Source organism: Melopsittacus undulatus, chromosome 11 (genome assembly GCF_012275295.1).
Source record: "Melopsittacus undulatus isolate bMelUnd1 chromosome 11, bMelUnd1.mat.Z, whole genome shotgun sequence".
In the NCBI taxonomy this organism is placed as follows: Eukaryota; Metazoa; Chordata; class Aves; order Psittaciformes; family Psittaculidae; genus Melopsittacus; species Melopsittacus undulatus.
The window spans coordinates 5,710,503-5,732,162 of record NC_047537.1 but is presented as its reverse complement, the minus strand read 5'-3'; the positions used below and the strand labels follow the sequence as shown (position 1 = coordinate 5,732,162).

Below are 21,660 nucleotides of genomic sequence, written 5' to 3'. Positions count from 1 at the left end.
TGGACCCTCTCCACTAGTTCCTTGTCTGTCTTGAACTGAGGAGCCCGGAGCTGGTCACAGTACTCCAAACGTGGCTTCACAAGGCTTGATCATGAGTGAGCCATAAACTTTAATAATGAGGTAAATGTGGACTTTTTGACAAAAAAAATAATCAATTCTGGATTGCAAATCTCGATGCCACCTTCCCCTCCTCCTGCTCGGCTCTGAGGCTCCTTTAAGACGCCCACCATCTTGCGCGCTGCCCTGCACCAAGATGGCGGCCGCGCCCTCACTTTCCCCACCCCGCCCCTGTCTCCCTTCACTAACCCCCGCCACCATAAATGCCGCCCTGCACAAAGATGGCGGTTCGTGCTCGTCATGCCCGCTCCCAACATGGCGGCGGGTTGCTTCCCTCCTCTGTAGCAGCAGCGGGACGGGCAGATACTGCCATGGCGGGTGGGTGAGGTCAGTTCCGGGGTGTGGCCGCCGCGGTGCGGTCAGGGCCGAACAAAAGGAGCCGGAGCCGGCGTGAGGGAGGGTGGGGGCTGCTGCGGCCAGGTGGGTGCGAGCGGGTGGCGGGGGCTGCGGCCCCGGTGCGGGCAGGCGGGCGGTGAGGGTGAGTTCCCCCCTTGGGCCGGCTGTGAGGGGAACCGGACCCCGCGGTACCAGGGCTGTGGCCGGGGTCTGGTGGTGGTGAGGGGCGCAGCCCTGAGGGGACGGCAGCGGCCGGAGGGGCCTGAGCGCTGCCCCCTCAGCGCCGGAGGGGAGGATTTGCTGACTAAGTGGCAGTCATTCCTTCCCTCCTTGTCGCCGCCATCCGTGCCCTGTCAGGCGGAGGGGCAGCCGGCGGCCAAGCCGGGGCTGGGGGTAGGTGGGTTCCTCCGAGTCTGTGGGGCGAGGCTGGGCTGTCCCGTGTGCTGAGTGTCCTCTCAGGGCACCTTCGAGCTCCGGCAACCGGGTGAAGTCCTTTCGTTATGCCTGGGAGCGGTGCCGGGGAGGGAAGCTGGCAGGGTTTTAATGTGTCTCTTACAGAGGATGTCTTTTCCACTTCTGGAAGTGTGAGGTGGTGTGGCAGGCTTGTGGGCAGGTGGGGCTGGCGGGTGGTGCTGGGCTGTTTGGGCTTCGGGCTGGTGCTGAGGCCCTCAGAGGAGCTGGGGGAGAAGGTCAGAGAGTCCTCTCCCTTAAACGCTTCCTTTGCAGCAGTCTGTCACCGCTAAAATAGCTTTGAGTATGACAGTGCTGCTTCAGAATCTGTCAGCCCTAATGGTAACTCTGGGATCAGGAGGCATGTCGTCTTGAGCATCTTCACCAGTATTGAGGTGGGTTTCTTTCCCCAGTGATTTTTCTTCCTTTCCGTTTCTCCATTGTTGACAAAATGCTGATGTTCTGCAGTCCTTTCCTCCATAGATAGGAGGATGGACGCTTGAGAGATCCCTTGGAGCTCCGGGCTGCTCCCTTGTCAGTTTTCCCATGCCCTGTGCTTACATTCAGGAAGCAAGAAGGGGAAAAAAAAGCTGTTGTAATTCTTGATGGTGGTGCTAAACTGCTGCCACTTTAAAAGGATATGTGTTGGTGGATGTGTGTTGAGAGGGAAAGGGGACAGTTGCTTGAATCCAGAATGGTTAGGAACATGAGCTACATTTTCAAGTACTCCCGATGGTAACATTAAAAAATCAGGCTTTTCAGAGTAGGAAATAGTAAAACCATTCATCCTTTTTGCTATCTAAAAGAAATTGTTCTTCCAGAAGGTTTGTCTATCTGTACTAGTTTAGTCTTAGTTATAACATGAATAGTCAGCATCTCCTTTGGCTGGGTCTTTAACACCTGCTTTTTGGTAACTCGTTTTGGAATGACATCTGTTACTCCAAAAAGATTCCTTCCTATGAGTTTTACTTAGCTGTTAGAGCTCTCACCATCTGTCAGGTATCAGGGAGTCTCCTGGTGACCCTCTTGAGTTGTTCCTTGCTTCTTAGATAGCCTTTACCAAGCTTTTACATGACATGGTCCCTCTGTAAACTTGATTCCCTCTTCTTTGCTGACAGTCTCCATTTCATTTCAGGGAAGCTGTTCCCATGGCGTGTGGGGAATGCAACGGTTCAGCACCCGCTCAGGATTCAGCACACAGGAATATCATCCATGTCCAGCACAGAGAACTGAAGTGCAGATAGCAGAACCCAGCTGCAAGGTAAGGGCTACAGGCCACCTCTGGAGTGGTAAGGCCAAAAAAATGACCAGGATACTACTTAAACCTAGTTGCAGAGTACAGGGCAATGATGAGATGACTGATAAGGAGCAAGAAGGAAAGGTGGTTGATCAGAGGGTGATATGGAGAGAGTGGTGATGTGCTAATTAAGTTCTGTGAGCTCTTCGTCAGCTTGAGAATGAAAAAGAAGTTGGGTGTTGTCCAAAGTAAATGTAACTGTTACATATTCACCCATACATCTAACTCTTGCCTACATAAACCCTATGTAACTAAATGGTAAATGAAGGCTGTCCAATAAATGGTTTGGGGACTGCTGTCTAAAAGGAATGTAGCTGAGAAGTAGCAACAACTGTTCAGCTTGGTGTAGGAGCTTTTCTGTTTCCTGCAGGGTGGTGTTTTTGTTGCTGTATAAGTGTATCCTAGGCAGTCTTTCACAGTGACCTCTCAGGAGCATGCTGGAGAGTCATCCACATGAGTGTCAATTAGGCAATGACAGAAACTAGTTAAAAGAAACTCTCTTCCTTCATCACGTTCCCTAGGATGGTGATGAAAAGTATTGCACAATTCTGTGCTTATTTTCAAGAGGAGAAATGCTCTCCAGATTTGCCATGTTCTGATCAGCTAGCTGTGCAGCATGTCGCTTCCAGAACGCAAGTATCCCTAAGACTTGTCTGATGTTCTGGTTAGTGTTCGGGCAGTTCACAGATTTGTTTTTCACACTGATCCTCTCATGGTATTTGGAAGCCCTAGCTTTATTCATGTAGCTCAAAGATGATATACATAAACATTTCCTTAAAGTATACTCGAAGCCATGTGTTGGAAGCTAGTATTTCCATGTTTGAAATGTGGAGTGGCTGAAACATTCCAGTGTTGACTTACTGAATGCTTTTAAATAAGCAGTGGAGGTCGAATGGATATTATGTTATTGTTTTGGGATTGGAGCAGGCTTCTCAGAGGCCTTCATTGTAATTCTTCCCATTCTAAAGAAGGATTTTGTTCAGTACTTAACAGCACAAGTGAGTTTCATTTCCTTTTAAATTGAGCCTAACCAGTGTCTAGGAAAATGGAGCTGCAATGTCAGGTGAGAGGTGGTGGAGCATGGAGGAGAAGGGTTTAGGAGTTTGGTGTGAGGCTCCTTAATGGGGTTTGTGTGTGCAGAACTATGTTTTTGGTAATGATTAAAAATTAATGTATTTAGCTGTGATGTGGTGAGCTTCCTCTGAGCATTTTTTTCAACAGTCTTCAGAAATAGCCTTAGGTTAGGATGTGTACACTAATACTGAATAGGCATTCAACAGTCTTTGTGCTTCAAAGAGTATATCTTGAATGCTTCCAAGCAGCTTTTTCCTTAAACTGTTGATGTGGCACATGTATTTTGTATTGGGATTGAAATCCAGTTGATGTAGCTGGTGCCCCTCCTGCTGCTATGAAACTGCATTTGAAACTAAAGCTATTCAGTCATGACCTCCCTGTTGATATAATAGTGCTTCCTTCTCCTTTGTACGTCACATTGTTAATATTTACTATAAAATTACCATAGCTATTCACAAAGCTCCTCTTGTGACATGTTTGCAAGCTGCTTCTCTAGCTGCAGTCTGCCTTTGTGCACAGTGAAGGTGTGTACTGGGTTAGTTAACAGGTTCTCCTTTAGAATTTGGGGTTTTATAAGATCTTGGTGGTGAGAGGTTAGATGGCCTGTCCATTATTAATCAACTAATATAGTCAGAAAATGTTGTCAGCTGAGAGTCACAGTCCCTGTTTTGAAGCTTGTGGTTCCCAAGGCAAGGCTTAAAGGGTCTGGTGAATATGTGAATAGGGGCTTATTCATTTTCTTTCTTCAGATTGAAGCTAAATATAATTGTGCTGATAGCTGATGTCTTGTTTATCTTGCTTTGCTCTTATCTGTGTCTTCTTTCATCTTAACTGGCTCATTTCTTTGAGCTTGAAAACAGCTGTGGTAACACCCGTGGATTTGTGCATGTTGTGACAGTCTGTCATTAGTTGAGATCCTCAAAAGTTTTAGTTCACTTTGAATCTAGTGTCTTGATTTCTTAGTCTGTTAGATACATCAAAGCTCTGCTCTGTCCACCATTTGTCTTTATCTGAAAATAGTTGGTTACATTTTCCTGTATGACTTCCCAATGCTGGAATTAAATGCTCAAGAGCTCTCTCCTGCAGCCTCTGAGGTCTGGTTGTTACAAGTTAACGCTGTTGCTGTCTGTATCTTAAGTAGTTACTAATAAAATTAATTCAATTACTTGCATTAGTCAGTACAAGGGAGTGTTTCATAGTGTCCTGTTGAAATAAGGCAGTTGTGCTTCTCCAAGACAAGCTCCATAGCTCTGTCCTTGAAGCATCTTTATAATGGCAAAGAGAAAATGAATTTTGGATAGAAGCCTGTGACCCTGTACATTCATAATTTAACAGCTGACACAGACATTTTCCTCTGTTTTGTATCACTGTTGCAAGTCATCTGATAGCATTTAAATTTACATAGCTGTATGACACTGACATAAAGCCCCTGCTCCAATTGTCAGTGATGCTGGTAAATTCAGACCATGTACAGTTCTGTGCAGCTGGGGCAAAATAATGTCAGAAGTCAAAAAATGTGGCAGGTCATGCCAGATCTCCAGCATGGATTGTTGTGATAGTGCAGATGTTCTTCCCTGTGCCTGTTAGGACATGCTTGCTGGTGTGATGGCAAACAGAAGCTATTGCACTAGGCTGTTAAGAATGTCTGTCTTGAATCTGACAGAAAAAGTCAAATAATAGGTAGCTGGATTAAAGATGATAAAGCACTATCCATAATGTAAGTGGATTATTCTTTTTCATGAGTAAAGATGTGACTCAGTCAGTTCACTTCATCTTATGTATCTTGTGGCTTGAAGGGCTGAATGAACCAACACCTGCTAGATGGTTGTGTGCAAACCAACTTATCTGGCTCTCAGTGTTGAGTTCACTGGTTGTTCCACCAAATGAACAGCATAAGCTTGGCAGCTGCTGTTCCACAGCTTTATCCACTAGTCTAAGTGGTAAATGACCCTTTGAACTTCACATCTTCACTTCTCTATCTCGGAAAATGTGTAGTCCCACAAGGGATTTATTTATGTATTTTTAGTGCAGAAAGGGCCTGATGTAGTGATAACGGTTGGTTGGTCAGGGATTTGGCATCTGGCTTCACTGCTGTTTATTTCTAAACAGCAAGGACAAAATCACTTGAGGTTTTCCACCTCATGTCTTGGACTTTTCTAATTGATCACGTGGCTGTCCTTGTGCTTGGAAAGTTTTCTGAGGGGTGCCTGAAAGCAGTTCTGTTTCAGCCTCATGTTTTTTCCTTTTAATTCTGTGTGTAATAAACATGGCTGTGGAGACACAAATTCCCAGTCCCACTTCTGACCAGTAAAGCTCTTGTATTTCCTGGTTTTTGAACAAAGAGCTCTGTGTCCTGCCCTTCTTTAGGATTTCAGGTGGCAGCATGCTGGGGAGGGAAGCTCTGTTCTGTTGAAAACGTCCTGCAACGTGTTGTAGCTCGTCAATAATCAGGGCTATAGTCTTAAGGGAAAGAAAAACCTTGATGCTGTTATCTACCTCCGATGCTGTCAGCACATGAACAACTCCCTCATTCTCTGTGCTTCTGAGAGGTAAGAAATTACCATAGCAGTGCTTGACTTCTGCTTTGCAGTCCCCAACCTTAGAGGGAAATCCAATGAAAATTAAGAGTATGTGTAGTGGAAGCTAAAGAGTTGCAAGATCCAACACAAAATGTCTACCTCCAACATCCATGTCTACTTGTCTAAAGCTGTATTATGACACTGCCTCACTTGAAAGCTGCATGCCTCTAAAGGTGAGGAGGACTTCCCTGATTTTGGGAAGGTCCTGGAAGCAAGGCTGGAAACTGAAATTCTTGTGCATGTTATGAGATCTTGCGCGTAGTCCTATTTTGCCAGTAGCTCCATTAGTAACAGGATGGCCAACAGAAAGAAGGAGGCTGATTAAAGTATTCAGCAAGTGATGAGTCAAGCTGACAAACTAGCCAGTGAAACAGAACAGTAATGTTGTTTCTGTTCACTTTGCCCCTAGCTGGATATGCTGGCCAGCTGTTGCAGGCAGGATTTCAAGCACTAAGCCAGATGTCTGTCAAGAAGTCAATCTTCACTTGTTTAGGTTGGATGGTTTAGGATATAGAGGAATCCTCCAAATTGGAGGATGTTTGCTCCTGCAGCAGTTATTCTGTTAGTACCTTAAACTTGGTAACTATCACAGGGGTCCTAAGATTTGTGGAAGGCATTCATACTCTTGGCTCTCTCAGCCTTTATCTAGTAAGGTACATGTTGCTTTATGATGTCTCTGTCAGACAGATACGTGTAATCTTGTTTCTGACCGGCTTTAGTATTTAGGTGTGGTGTGCTCAGAATGTCCCTGTTCTTCTAACATGCATGATTATCTTTCTCCTCCAGGTGTGTCTAGTAAAACATAGGATTAGTACTTGGTGATGTTTATGGTTGGCTGAAGTCTGGGTAGATTTGGCAGGCTGGTTATGTAAGTCTGAAACTGCTGTTTCTTCAGTTGTATCAGCCTGTTCAGCATTAATGGTGAGGCTGAGCTGCACGTTGTAGGTGGGTACCCAGCAGGCTAAGGCAGGGATGGTCATCAGGCAATAGGAGTTTATGGTGGGATGTAGACCTGGATGCAGGTGAATCTTCAGGGATTGAAGAGGTATTTAGTATCTATACATAGAATGTGCAGAGATTTCAGGAGCATATTTATTTAGGCTGCATTGATCATGCTATATGATAATGAAGCTTTGGCATACAGATCTTTCCCTGTACAATCTCGGATGTTGCTGCTATAAAGGATGGGTTTATTTAACGTTTTTTTTATATTTGGTACGAATTACAGTGCTTGAAGTACTGCTGCTTTGGTTTAGGTGAAACCCTCGAAGATAAAGTAATTTCTTGGATGTGAGGGACTGCTCAGGGACTGTTTGGTAGCTGGGAGAGTACTGTGGAATGCAGAAGCTGAAACCCCTCTGAGACAAACACTTTAATACTGTTTTATTTCCCCCTCTGTGTGATACCTAAAGTCTGCCTGTTTAATTATACCTTTGGAAAGCTTCCTTATGCTCCTGATAAGTTGACAGGAGGTTAGGCAGGGATGTTCCTGTCAGCTTATGCAAATTTTGTGAAATCAACTTGCCTTTAAACTTGAACAAAGCACTCTTTCAAAATCTAAGTATTGATGCCTTCCATGCAACAGTTGACTGTATCATAAGTAAATTGCCTGTTTCTGAGCACCAGCTGAGAAGTTCTGCAACATGAGGTGTACAAGGAAGACCTTGGATCCTTCTTCATCATGATTGTTCTGGCACCATACTTCTTTTACAGTTACATCTGTTCCTGTCCATGAAATTGTTCACTCAGTTCATGTGCTCCACCTTTACTGAGGCTGCGTGACAGAAGTATCTTAGCAAATGAAGCTTTGTCACTGTAAACACTTCCCTGCTGACAAAGCATGCTGGAGTTCAACTCCTGAGTTCAAGCAGAAGCTTGGATCCTCTGCAGTATGCCTTCTGGTCCTGTGGAGCTTGGTCTGGTCTTGGTCACAAGGAAAGTAACTTTATTCTTGGCCAGCTCTCTTCATGCAAGGTTTATTCCTAGTTGTATGCCAGAATGATATCCTCCATGTAAATTGTTCTGTTCTGCTGCCTTTGTGCTTGTTGGGAGAGTCTGTGTTCCAGCTACCTGCTTGGTTTCTGTATAGTGGTTGGGATCACAGTCATAGAATCATAGAATAGTTAGGGTTGGAAAGAACCTGAAGATCATCCAGTTCCAACCCCCCTGCCATGGGCAGGGACACCTCACATTAAACCATATCACCCAAGGCTTCATCCAACCTGGCCTTGAACACTGCCAGGGATGGAGCATTCACTACCTCCATGGGCAACCCATTCCAGTGCCTCACTACCCTAACAGTAAAGAATTTCTTCCTTATATCCAGTCTAAGCCTCTGCTGTTTAAGTTTCAACCCGTTATGCCTTGTCCTATCACTACAGTCCCTAATGAATAGTCCCTCACCAGCATCCCTGTAGGCCCCCTTCAGATACTGGAAGGCTGCTCTGAGGTCTCCGTGCAGCCTTCTCTTCTCCAGGCTGAACAGCCCCAACTTTCTCAGCCTGTCTTCATATGGGAGGTGCTCCAGTCCCCTGATCATCCTCGTGGCCTCCTCTGGACTTGTTCCAACAGCTGCATGTCCTTTTGATGTTGAGGACACCAGAACTGCACACTTGATGGGAAGAATCCCACCATGCAGGATAGTGTCAAGTGACAGAGATGGCACCTGAGAATTTGACTTCTTGCAGTGAGTCTGATGTTGTCATCAGCCCCATTAGCAAAACTGCTTGCTCTAATCCAGAAGGGAGAGTGTTGCAACAAGAATCACATTCTAAAATGATTGCAAAATGGTGTCCACAAAATCAAGATGACGTTTGCATTTTGATGAAGAGCAGTCTTTCAGGATCTAGAAATGAATTGCATGCATGGGAAATCTGGATGAGGAAGGATACAACTTTCCCACCTGCCTTCTTAAGTTTTTGGTGGGCAGTTTTCCTTTTTATTGCAGATTCTGGGACTAGGGCAGACATGGCAAATTCCAGCTTCTGTAGAAGTGGCCCCAGTTTAATTGTTCTTTTTTTGGGACTTGAACAGGGTCTCCACTGTTACCAGCAGGAGTGGGGACTTTGATGTGAATATCCCTTTCTTCTTCCAGTGACCCTGTCATTGTTAGTGGAAGGCAGATTTCCTGCTCCACCCTACCGGGGTTTAAGTGCTGACACTGAGCTGTACTAGACCATCATGGGACTCTTGGATGACTTTATTTTTTTTTTAGCTGTCTTGGAGTTCCACAATGCAAAGGAAAATTTCCTACCCATGCAACTATTAAATAGAATTGGGGAGCTTGCTGTGCTGGTTTCTGTCTGGTTTCCTTCCTAGCTATCTTGAGATACAAATCAAAGTAAGCACAAGGTTGATTTCTTGTGAAAAGAAATCAGGCATTTCCTGGATTGGACAAAACTAGCAACCCAGCACTACGGCTCAAGTCCTGAAGAGATCCAATTCCTGAAGAGATCTTCTCTATTTCAGTTGCTTCTAGGAGTAACTATGAAAGTCCTTGACAATTCCTGCAGAAGTTTCCCTCCCAAGAGTGATGAAGTTCTGGAGGGAGGAGGAAAGAGATAAATATACATGTATTTTCTTCATCAGTGTGGAGGAGGAGGAGTAAGGAGTTGTTTAAATAGGGACCAGTTTTTACAAACAACATTGGTGTTTTCACTGCGTGTTCCTCAAAAGAGGATCTTGCACAGTGTTTATGGAGGGCAGTAGATGGTATGGAAGCATTTGTTACCTCTTAGATGTAGTTTAGAAGGAGTCACTACAAAAGCTTTCCATCATATCTGGCAAGAGTGTGTAAGAAAGATGTGTACTTGCTGGGAGACTGCGGTTGGATTCTCATGGAGCCTTAAGGTCCTGCATTGCAAGACCTCTGCTCTCAAAGCCTCCCCTGGGTTATGAGTCTGGTGAAGCTGAAACCATGCTGACCTGCAAGCACAGTTGGATTTCAGAAGCTAAGCCATATCAAAGTTAACTGTTCCAGCAGATAACTGCAGTAGCCTTTTTGCAAAGCTCTCCAGGCTTTCTCTTATTTGGACTGTAGAAGTGTGGGACTCTGCTCCCTCAGTCTGGTTATGGTGAGAGGGATGCAGAGGGTGACAGAGAGGGCAAGTTGTTCTTGTCTTGTTTGTTTTTCCTTGTAGTCCGGCAGTATGTCAGTGATCTTCCCCTGGCTCTGAAACTTTCCAGTAGCTGAACTTCCTAGTTTCTCTATGAATTGTCTTGTTTTCCTAGCCCGATGTAATAGGGTCTTAACAAAACAAAGTGCACACACAAGAAAGCACCTGGTTTGGTGCCTCTGAAGAGCTGCTGTCAGTATTGATTAAAGGCATATGTCAGAGCTTTAAACTCTCCTGCAAAAGACACAGATATGAAATGGGTTCTGACTTTGAATTTTCTTGTCTGTGTAGACAAACTAAGGAGATGTATGTCACCAGGAGCTGAAATTCAGGAAACTGTTTAACTGCTGACTTCATTTGCAGTGTTCTGGAGTGCAGGGGCTGTACTGTTTATCCTGAAATCAGTATTTCTGTAGTATGCACAGGCAGATCTTCTCAAGTGTATCTTGCAAATAGATTCTCTTCTCCCTGAGGTGGAGGTATTCAGAGAAGGAAGCTGGGGCATGGCTTGCAGCAAACAAGCATCAGGACTTGAAGGGGTACCCTGAACATCTTTGCTCCTCCTATTCTCGCTACTCAGGTGCTGTTCAGAAGTTTTGCCTGTTCTTCCCTCTCCTTGTGAATGTGTAAATCCTCCTGCCCTAATCTACTCAATGCAATCTGTTCTGCAGAGACATGCCAGCCACCTCACTAGTGCTCTGCAGCCGGGACAGTAGTTTCTTCTGACAGTGCTGTTTATGGCCATTTTCATCCCTTGTTTCTGCATCTTGTACCAGGTTTGTTGTTTGTTGTTCACTGGTTGATAAATCAGTAGATTTGCTATTCTGCTTGTTTTTCTGAGGTGCTAGAACAGGTAATGCCTTTTCCCCTCTCAATTCCTTACTCCAAAAAAACCCCAAAGTAATAATTTGCTTGTCGAGTTACCCCAGTCTGTCTTTTGGGTTAATGTAGTGTTGGAACTGGATGGGCAGAAGGGCAAACACTACTTCAGAGATCACTGTTGTCTTTCAATCTACCACCTCTAGTTGCTTGCAGCCTTAGCAAGTAGCACTAGGTCAAATCTGGCATTTTACCACTCATTGTTGTAAGCAGCAAACCAGGGACTGCAGTTCTGTATTTAGTGTCTCTGGGGAATGTGGTGCTTTTTGAGTTCATATTAGGTAGGGCTTCCTTTGTAGTTCTGTGCTGGAAGTTCATTTTATGTGCAAACTTGAATTTCTACCAAAGTAGGTGGTGTAGGAAATTGTTAGAGGAAGCTTTCTCCCATCCAGTGCTATGTAGAAAGCTGCTGTCAACCCTCCAGAATCCCCAGGACTTGTTGACACTCTCTGTACAAATGATATCTTGTGGGTTGGGGAAACATGATTGAATGTTGTCCTACTTCTAAACTTTGTTAGTAAGTATGATGTAAGTATGAAGTAAGTATTACCTCTTTTTCACTATCGTTAGAACAAGTTATCATGACTTCATGTTCTTTGCTTATGTTGCCTGTCAGGTAGGGGAATTTTGTGAGCCCAGTTATCCATGGATCAGTCTGGCTTCTGGGCTTTCTCTGGCTTGCTGAACAATGTGCTTGGTTTCATCTGAAAGTCTGAAGGACAGAACAAGCACTGCCAGAAGGCCTCTGCTTCCCAGAACCTTTTGATTTCCTTTGACACTTAAATCCCAGCTGAGATGATCTCAGGGTGGGAGTGGTTGGTCAGGGAAGTCAATTTTTTTCAAGTCTGTGTCCCCTTTCCTCTAATTCTGAAGTAAATAAGGCAAAGAGCAGCTGTCAGGATTTCAGTACTGAATCTGTCAGAGGACATGTAACTAGTTTTTCCTTGGAGAATGCAAAGGAGGAAAGCCAAAACTACTTACATGGAAGGAAAAGTCATATCAGGCAACTTTGTTCCCTTTTCAGTGTAATGTTGAGTTGCACCAGTGAAGTGGTTCTAGGAAATACACCTATTGCAAGTAAATGCTCTTCCTTGCCCCTGGAGTTTGAGAACCACACACATACAGACTTATTTTCTAGCTCTTTTATCACTTCTATCAGTGTTGGCAAACTCCTTCATCCCTGAAATAAAATCCCTAGATAAAAAACTAGAAAACTATCAAATACTGGTCTGGCCAAGGTAGCTTAAGTCTGTCCTATGAGCTTTTCTCTAAGTGTGGATGTCTTGCCTCACAGACTGATAAGTACCAGTTCTGATGTTTTGAGACAATTCATCTGTCAGGGAAGACAGCAACAAACCACCCTTGGCTGTAACAAATTACTCGCAAGAAGCCTCATTTATTTGTCTCTAAGTGACTTGAAATTGGGTCTCATCTAATTCCAGTCTTGCTGTGCCAGCACTTACCATGATTTTCTGGATGCTCTCTTGAAAAGCAGAACAAAACAGTTCAAGCTTGTAATGCTGCTTCTGATTTCCTTTCAGGTGAATCATGATTCCAGTCACTGAATTGCGCTACTTTGCTGATACTCAGCCCGCATACCGCATCTTGAAGCCATGGTGGGACGTCTTCACCGACTACATCTCCATAGTGATGCTGATGATTGCAGTGTTTGGAGGAACACTTCAGGTCACCCAGGACAAAATGATTTGTCTGCCCTGTAAATGGATTACCAAAGACACTTGCAATGACTCGGTCAGAGGCTGGACAGCTGCAACCCCAGAGCGTACCTACTATAACTCTAGTCTTGTTCCCTCTACTGATATAGGGCCCACGGGGATACGATACGATTTGGACCGGCACCAGTATAACTATGTGGATGCGGTGTGTTATGAAAACCGTCTTCACTGGTTTGCCAAGTATTTTCCTTACCTGGTGCTGCTACATACTCTCATATTTCTGGCATGTAGCAACTTCTGGTTCAAATTCCCAAGGACCAGCTCCAAGCTGGAGCACTTTGTGTCTATTTTGCTTAAGTGTTTTGACTCTCCATGGACAACAAGGGCATTATCTGAGACAGTGGTGGAAGAGAGTGATACCAAGCCAGCATTTGGGAAAATGAATGGCTCAATGGACAAGAAATCCTCCACAGTCAGTGAGGATGTGGAAGCCACCGTTCCCATGCTGCAGAGAACAAAGTCTCGAATTGAGCAAGGGATTGTGGACCGATCTGAGACTGGTGTCTTAGACAAGAAGGAGGGTGAACAGGCTAAAGCACTCTTTGAGAAAGTGAAGAAGTTCCGCACGCATGTGGAAGAGGGAGATATAGTTTATCGCCTGTACATGAGACAGACCATCATCAAAGTGATCAAGTTCATTCTGATCATCTGCTATACTGTTTACTATGTTAACAACATAACCTTTGATGTTGACTGTAAAGTGGACATTGAGAGCTTGACTGGCTACAGGATGTACCGCTGTGCTCATCCTTTGGCCACGCTCTTCAAGATTCTGGCCTCTTTCTACATCAGCCTGGTGATATTCTATGGCTTGATCTGTATGTACACACTCTGGTGGATGTTGAGGAGATCGCTCAAGAAATACTCCTTTGAGTCCATCCGGGAGGAGAGCAGTTACAGTGACATCCCTGATGTGAAAAATGACTTTGCTTTTATGCTCCATCTGATTGATCAGTATGACCCCCTCTACTCCAAGCGCTTTGCTGTCTTTCTGTCAGAGGTGAGTGAGAACAAACTGCGGCAGCTGAACCTCAACAATGAGTGGACTTTGGAGAAGCTGCGCCAGAGGATCACCAAGAACTCCCAGGATAAACTGGAACTGCATCTTTTCATGTTGAGTGGCATCCCTGACACAGTTTTTGACCTCATTGAATTAGAGGTCTTGAAGCTGGAGCTTATCCCTGATGTCACTATTCCCCCAAGCATTGCTCAGCTCACCAGCCTTAAGGAACTGTGGCTCTACCACACAGCTGCCAAAATTGAGGCTCCAGCACTTGCCTTCTTAAGGGAGAATTTGAAATCTCTCCACATCAAGTTCACAGACATTAAGGAGATTCCTCTTTGGATCTATAGCCTGAAGACACTAGAGGAGCTTCATTTGACAGGGAATCTGAGTGCTGAAAACAACCGGTACATTGTGATAGATGGCTTGAGGGAACTGAAGAGGCTGAAGGTGTTGAGGTTGAAGAGTAACCTCACCAAGCTGCCGCAGGTGGTGACAGATGTTGGTGTACATCTTCAGAAGCTTTCCATCAACAATGAAGGCACCAAGCTTATTGTTCTCAACAGCCTTAAGAAAATGGTCAACTTGACAGAGCTTGAGCTGATCCGTTGTGACTTGGAACGCATTCCTCACTCTATCTTTAGCCTCCACAATCTGCAGGAGATAGACCTGAAGGACAATAACCTAAAGACCATTGAGGAAATCATCAGCTTCCAGCACTTACATCGTCTCACTTGCCTTAAATTGTGGTACAACCACATTGCCTACATCCCCATGCAGATAGGCAACCTAACCAACTTAGAACGCCTTTACCTGAACCGTAACAAGATAGAGAAGATCCCCACCCAGCTCTTCTATTGCCGGAAACTTCGCTATTTGGATCTCAGCCACAACAACTTGACTTTTATACCACCAGATGTTGGACTTCTCCAAAACCTGCAGAATCTGGCTGTGACGGCCAACAGGGTGAGTGAGCAAGGAGCTGAGTGCTCCTGTGTGAGTAAAAGCAACTCTGGCACTTGTTACCTGTGTGTTTAAACATGCTGCAATGCTGTGTGAAATCCTCCTGGCACTGCTATTCTATTTAAATTCTCAAGCTTTTGTTTCTTTCTGAGGGGTTTATCTAAGGCAAAACATTGCAAATAACCCCAGGGTCTTTGAGCAGCCCTTGCTCCCGTAGCATTTCTTTGAAGTGCCTTTGGAGACTTTGGAAATCGTGGCTGTCAGTTGTTCCTCTGCAGTTGGAAGCTTGTAGTCTCTAGACTGACATCAGTTTTGGGTTTAAAATGGAGATCTTAGAAACTGTAGTCAATCTAGAACTAGGCAGTTGAGCCAACGTACTTCAGCCATGTACATACACCGTGGCATCAGCCATCTAGGGCAGTATGTGTGTGACTTAATGTGACTTTGGAGAGAGCAAAACAAGCTTCTGCAGTGTCCTTCTTAGAGGCAGATTGAGCTAAACCAGGTTTATCAGGATGTGTGTCAATTGTGGCAATTCCTTGATTTTGCAGAAGGCAGGAAGTATAATAAGCTGTGCCTCAGCATGATGGCTGTGGATTTTCTTGTGTAATCCCAGATAGGTTAAGTCTGAGCCTTAACTGTCTAAGCACAGGGCAGGTTAGAGGGGATGACCAAGTGTGCTATGCTGCCTGATGACCACAAGTTATTTCTTGACCTGTGTTGGAGGGTGTTTATTTGCTTAAAGTAAACTGTACCCGTGTTTTTTCCTGAATCTTTGCCTGTGTTTGGGATTAAGGAGACTTCATTTACCATGTATATCACAGAGGTCACTCTGTGACTTGCACAGATGTTCTGAGCTGACTGGCTTGTCAAAGCTTTTATTCATTCTGACTGCAAATTCCTGGGAGGCTCTTTTTCTCTTGGAGTTTATTACCACCTGGAGTTGCAAAAGGCTGTAATGTAACTGCAAATTACAGACAGATCTAATTAGTGGCTTTTGGGTTCTTCTGGGAACATGCAATAGAATTGTCCTGGAGCAGTCCTGATTTTCACTGCCATATATCAACATCCTTAGTGGTGTTGGCAAGGTGTATTAGTAACTGAACATTGTCAAATTGCCTGTAAGAGGCAGACGGAGCAGCTGCAGTATGAATTGGCTTTTCACAGGGGAAATGCTCTCAGATGAGGGATTTAATTGTTAATGCAGTTCAGTGTTACAGAGTTACTAAAACTCCAACCAACGTTTTGAAGTTAGTGTCTGGAAGTTCAGTTCTGTGTTACACCCCTGAAAAGTAGTGTCAGACAAGCAGCAGCCATTTGGCTATCCCAGTCTAATAACTGCTCACTTGGCTTTCCCAGCACTAACACACTGGATGACTGTGCCTTTGTTTGTATGGGTGCCTGAAGCTCTGGTAAACTTCCTGGTATGCACACATGGTTTCCTATTAAGTAAAAAACCAAACTGCTTTCCCGGGACAAGTGGGGCTGAGAAGGGGCAGTTTCTGAGGATGGCATTAACCGAAGATGAGGGAGTCTTAAAGATTCTTAAGATACTGTTCAGAATGCAGGCAATTCTGTACCATTTATCTTCTGGCAACCTTCATTGCAGAGTTTTTTTGAGGGTTAATCTGCAGTGTATCCTCTGCAGTTTTGGGGTGGAGCATCTCTTGGATGAAAGGAGTTAGAGGCATCTCCATTTTCTGCAGCATAGTGTGTGGCACCACCCATTTCTGAAAAAGATGCTAATGCAACAGGAAGGCTGCAGCAGCCTTCTCTCCAGTCTGTTCTGAAGCAGAAGGGGGTGAGGACCCAGTTAAACAGTTAAGCAGGTGCCACAATTGCCGAGTGGCTCTAGCAGCCTGGTTGCTTACAGTAAACGGTGACAGCAAGAAACGCCAGCACTGGTAGGACTGGCATTGCCAATGTCCTTTCCTCTGTCAGCAGTCTTAGCAAATAGAGACCTCTGTAGTTGGCTGGTACTGGTGTGTACCATTCTGGGAAGCAGGCTGTATTATAGCACGTTGCTTCCTTCCTAAACCAATACTTGTCCCGTAAATAACACCATTATTTTCAAGAGTCTGTGATCATTTGATTGCATGTTGCTATTTGCAAAACACTCAACAGTAACAGTAACAATGACTGAATTGAAATGTCTTTCATTGGTCTGGTTTCATTTTGGCTTTTCCTTGCAGTCCATCTCATTCAGAACTCATTACAGTCTAATTTAGCCCTGAATGATATCATGTGTAATTTAAGTCTTTAAAAAGGACATGGTTGCATTTAAAGGCAAATGATAGCCTCCAAGTTGAGACTTGGAATTAAGGGGAGAATACTGAATTGCTACATGTAGCTTCTAGTCTGGTGTTGGTTAAACCATATTGTTTTCCTAGAAATTCTTTGGGAGGATTGGATTATTAAAATAAGCCTTACTAAATTAGTGACTCATGCATACAGGAAGGTGGTGGTGCCCTCGTGGGTTTTTGTTGCATTTTGTGAAAAAGACCCCTTTGGAGCTTTGCAACATTTCAAAGCCTGAAAGAAATGATGGAAGAATAGTCCCAGTTCTCAGGGCCTGGAGATTGTACCCATGTAGCCTTTGTTGTTATTACAGCCAAACTAAGAGCCCTGACTAAATCCAGTGTTCAGTATAATGTGCTATGGCTGTTTAAAGCAAAGGAGCTACAATCTAATAATGGTATAAAGGGTTTGGGATGGAAAGAGCATGTGACAGTATCAGCCAGCTGTGAGCAGGTTTCTGGTTGTCTAGTTCTGTCCTTAGTGATGTCTTCTGCTTTATCCACCATCATTGGTGATCTGTAATGCAGTGTCTGAAAGAGGAATCTGTACAGTCATGGTGTAGTGACATGGTGTAGGAACAGTCCTGATAGTTGAAAGCAGGAGCTCACTTGAGGGAGAAGTGGATGATCAAAACCAAGTGCTCTGTAAACCTTAAGCTTTGCATGGGCTTCTGGGTCTTTCATGGGCATGTCTTTTGCTCGTGACTTTGCCTATGATTGATTGATTGATTGATTTGATTTTTTCCAGATTGAGAGTCTCCCACCAGAGCTGTTCCAGTGCAGGAAGCTGAGAACATTGAACCTGGGAAACAATGTGTTGCAGTCACTTCCATCCCGGGTTGGAGAGCTGACAAACCTGTCACAGATAGAACTACGAGGGAACCGCTTGGAGTGCCTGCCTGTGGAGCTGGGAGAATGTCCTCTGCTGAAACGTAGTGGGCTTGTGGTAGAGGAGGACCTGTTCAACACACTGCCCTTGGAAGTCAAAGAGCGTCTGTGGAGGGCAGACAAAGAGCAAGCTTGAACCCCTGAAAAAAAGGGAAAAGCCTCTGACCAACTAGAAGGAAACAAAAGGCCATTCCAGTCCCCTTTTCCCCAGATCCTTCCCTTTCTCCCCTCTGATCGCTACCAGACTAGCCAAGGAGTCCCTGAATAAACATGACTCTGAGGCTGCTTCTTGCCTCAGATGCAGGATGGGGGAAGCTTGGGATCAGGATGAGGATCAAGACAGATTAGTTGGCCTCTGAGCAAAGGCCAGTGGGAACAGGAGGTGTTCTTCTGGACAGGAAGTGGGATGAGGTGGATGATGCTGTTGAGAAGAAATGACCTTTGAATGGAGGAGAAAATGAAATGTGGGGATTGCTGCATTGGTCTAGATAGGGCTTATACATGTCAGGGACTGAGTGTTCAGTGTCTTGCAAGCAAAGATCAAGAGATTAGGAAACCTCCTGAACCTCCATCTCTGTGACACTTGGTACTGTCCCCTTCTGACTCAATGATTCAGTCAGTGAGGCCCTGCAGTGGGGTGGAATGGGATGCAGACAGCTCACTTGATCTTGATGCTGGCATTAGGATTTGGGGGCTAAGTTTCACTTGGACATGAGCTTGAATGCAGGATATTTTCTTTTTTCTTTTTTCTTTTTCTTTCTTTTTTTTTTAATGGATTCTTTCCCCTTTGCACTCCCCACCTTCTCCTTTGCCTCTGGAGAAGGAACCAGACACCCCAAACTCCATCTTAAATGTAAGATTGCACTATTTTAACACTTTCAAGTCACTTGTGCTGATGAGTGGATCATGCTCCATTCTTCAGCTGATGTGCTGGAGGCACTAACTGACATAATTCCAGAGCTTTATCCTGTTCTGAAGTGGATGGTTATAGTGCAAGTGGGAGAAGATCTGGGTAAAAAGCAGTTGGACTGTCTGATCTGTTCTCCCCAGAGCACTGAGTTGCTTCAGGACCTGGCTTTTAAGGTTTTTAAGCTACTTTTAAATTCCTGGTATTTTGTCACATATCAAATATGAACATAGGACTGGCCAGTGTGCTGGGGTCTCTCCTGGGGTTGGTGGTGTTAGTAAAGAGGGACACCCAGGTTTCTCTGCACCTCTTGCCCCCTCTTCCTCCTCTGAAGTTGTTAGAGGCTTTGCCAGTGTTTTTCATTAATGCAGTCTACAGATCTGCTTGATTGTTCTTTATTGTTGTCTTCCTCACTTCAACAGCTGTCAGGTCCTATGACATCTCTTGGCCTAAATAAGAGGCTAATGCTGATTGAACCTGGTGCTGGAAAAGAAACCTGCCCTCCTATTTCTTCCCCTTTTCATTCCCTGAAGTGTTAAGGAGTGGTATGAGAATCCTCTGTGGGCTGAGCTCTTCTAGATCCCTGGGACAGAGCAGTCTTTATTGAAACAAGTCTGACCTGTTTGGTATTGTCTGACCAAAAAAACCCCCAAGCTTCTGCACTTGCAGAGGTAGATAACTTGTAATAGCTACTGATAATCATGTCCTTAAGGTGGAGTGGTTAAGGTGTGCCTACAATACACCGTAAGTCTGCTCTTTTCCATCAGAAGGAAGAGGAGGCTCATGGACTTGCAGGTCCTGGTTGTAATACTCTGCATCAGAACAACAGGTTGGCTCCAAGGTGGAGTGCTGCAAGCTGAGGCACGAGAAGTTTGGAGGCCTCCTGTGTGTACAAAAGGGGGGAAACTGCAGCCATCTCCAGAGTGGCTCCTGGACAAGCTGCCAGCAAGTGCCCTGGCTTGGCAAATTGTGGTGATCCCTTGAATGCTGGGGCAATAAGGCACACTGTGGCTTTCTTCATCAGATGTAAGATATGAAATATATATATATATATACAAAACATGCTGAAACCATGAACAATGTTAACTGGGTTCTGGATTTGTTGATGTTCAGATGCTTAAATAAAGCTACATTAAAATCCAGAAGATCTGTTTATAAAACTGCTTTTAAGAAAGATGTAAATTTTGCTTTCCTTAGTCCATTCATTATGAGAAGTTTAAACAGGCCAGGGAAAAATATAATTGAATCTATGTATCTGGGAGGCAGGGTACTGTAAAAGCTCTTTTTGTTTCTAACAGGGTTAGCGTCTTGAAATTGTGTTAGAGATGGGGCCACTGCTGAAAGGATGGGGAAGTATTGATGCTGATGCTTATTGGATTGTACCTGTTCTATTTGCATGAGCATTTTGGATCAACAGGGAGGACAGAAATTGCTAGATGGGCTTAGCGCTTCTGAAATAAACCAGGAATGGCATCAGGCTTAACTACAGTGCTACTGTTTTCCAGCCAGTTCCTTCTGGTGGGTGTTGGGGCTGTTTGGATGGTGAAGGAAACATCTTCCCTCCTCCTGGTTCTCTGTGACAAAAGATAGGGCTGGAGAGTAATGGCTACTGAATAGAGGCTTGAACTCTCCTCTTGAAAGTATTCAAGACTACTGGGTAACTAGTTTACAAAATGTGTTTTACACTAGGCAGGACACTAGGAAGGGCAAAGCACTTCACAGGATTTTCCCCTAGCTTACAGGAGCAGACATTCTTCTGTATGTCTAGATAATAGATAAATGCATTGACTCTTGATTCCAGGTGTGGTCTTAGTTATACAAACTAAACTTTACACAGCTAGATTAGAAGCTTCTATAAGCAGCTCCTGAAAGTCTGCTGCACTGCTTTTAGAAGCTTGCAAGCCTCCTGAACTGCCATGTATGTCCACAGGACAAGTGGACAACAGGCTATTCTGCTAGAAGTGAGAGACCATCTCTTCTGATCAAATAACAGAGCTATACTGCTGCTGCTTGCTGTGTAGACTGCCCTACGCCTGAGGTCTGCAAAGCAATTGTAAGACAAGCCAGCACTGAGCATGCATGAAAACACTAGCTTTTTGCTGCTCTTACAATATTCCAAGCTCAGTTTTTTCAGTCATGGCTGCTAAAGCTAGAGACAGCTTCCTGTGTGGCAAAATTGGGATGAGCAGGCTCATAACTTCCTGTATTGGGTGGCACACAAATCCATGGCTGCTCTGCAAGACAGCAATATGTATTACTTACTCCTGATATGTTCTTCTTGGTCTTCCCTCAAATAGATACAGATTCCAGCATATCAGTCTCATAAGATGGAAGAAGCTTTAAAACTTCAAGGATAGGGTCTAAACCGTGAGGTCCTGAATGTGTTTACTGCTCAGGACTGCTGCAAAACAACCCACAGCAGAGTGAGTCATCTGCTTCCCATACATCTGGATTGTTCAGTCTTTGAGGGATGAACTCGCATCAACAATCCTTCCTCACTTGCAAGTATCCAATCAGTGTATATTATGTTTTTTCCTTTAAGTTTCCATCAAACTGAAGTTTAGGGGTTTCATTTCTGACACTGATCTGTGTGTAGGGAAAATGTTCCAACTTTAGCAGACAATCAACTGTCTGGTCAGTGTCTTGTTCTTCTGACAGCCTTTTCAAAGCACTCTAGTTCTAGCAAACCACATTATTTATTAGCTGCTAAACCAGACAACAACTTGAATTAAAACCAACTGTTTCCTTAATAGCACTTCTGAGCTGAATGAGTTCTTGGAGTTCTTGGAGCCCCTGTAGATCACAAGCATGATCATCCCATGTTAGGACTGAAGGTTAATAAAATGGAATTCTATTCTTCCTGCTAAATATCCCCAAAAGTAATAAATAGCAACTAATTATTTTGAGCTAGCTGAAAGGCAGAGAATACCAAACCTAGTAAAAGTGTTAAATCTCTAAAACTATGCACTGAAATATTAGCTGAAGTTGTTCTTTGCTTAAGCTTATTTTCTGCTTTTAT

General features: G+C 44.4%; 1 protein-coding gene across 2 annotated transcripts; it reads left to right on the top strand.

The window, feature by feature from the left end:
* Nucleotides 1-475: 475 nt before the first annotated feature.
* LRRC8A (leucine rich repeat containing 8 VRAC subunit A) lies at nt 476-21,416 on the top strand. 2 transcript variants are annotated; one of them, XM_005146215.3, is made up of 4 exons: nt 476-537; nt 2,039-2,164; nt 12,389-14,552; nt 17,595-21,416. In XM_005146215.3, the coding sequence occupies exons 3-4, from the start codon at nt 12,396-12,398 to the stop codon at nt 17,868-17,870; spliced, it is 2,433 nt and encodes an 810-aa protein (XP_005146272.1). In that variant the 5' UTR covers nt 476-537; nt 2,039-2,164; nt 12,389-12,395; the 3' UTR covers nt 17,871-21,416. The 2 variants fall into 2 exon arrangements, with proteins under 2 accessions (XP_005146272.1, XP_030902334.1); XM_031046474.2 differs by lacking the exon at nt 476-537 and adding an exon at nt 1,193-1,298.
* The last annotated feature ends 244 nt before the right edge of the window (nt 21,417-21,660 follow it).

Coding starts and splice junctions, on each gene's coding strand:
- LRRC8A (XM_005146215.3), top strand. CDS start 12,396: ATGATTCCAGTCACTGAATTGCGCTACTTTGCTGATACTCAGCCCGCA. Junction 14,553..17,594: donor TGGCTGTGACGGCCAACAGG/GTGAGTGAGCAA, acceptor GATTTTTTCCAG/ATTGAGAGTCTCCCACCAGA.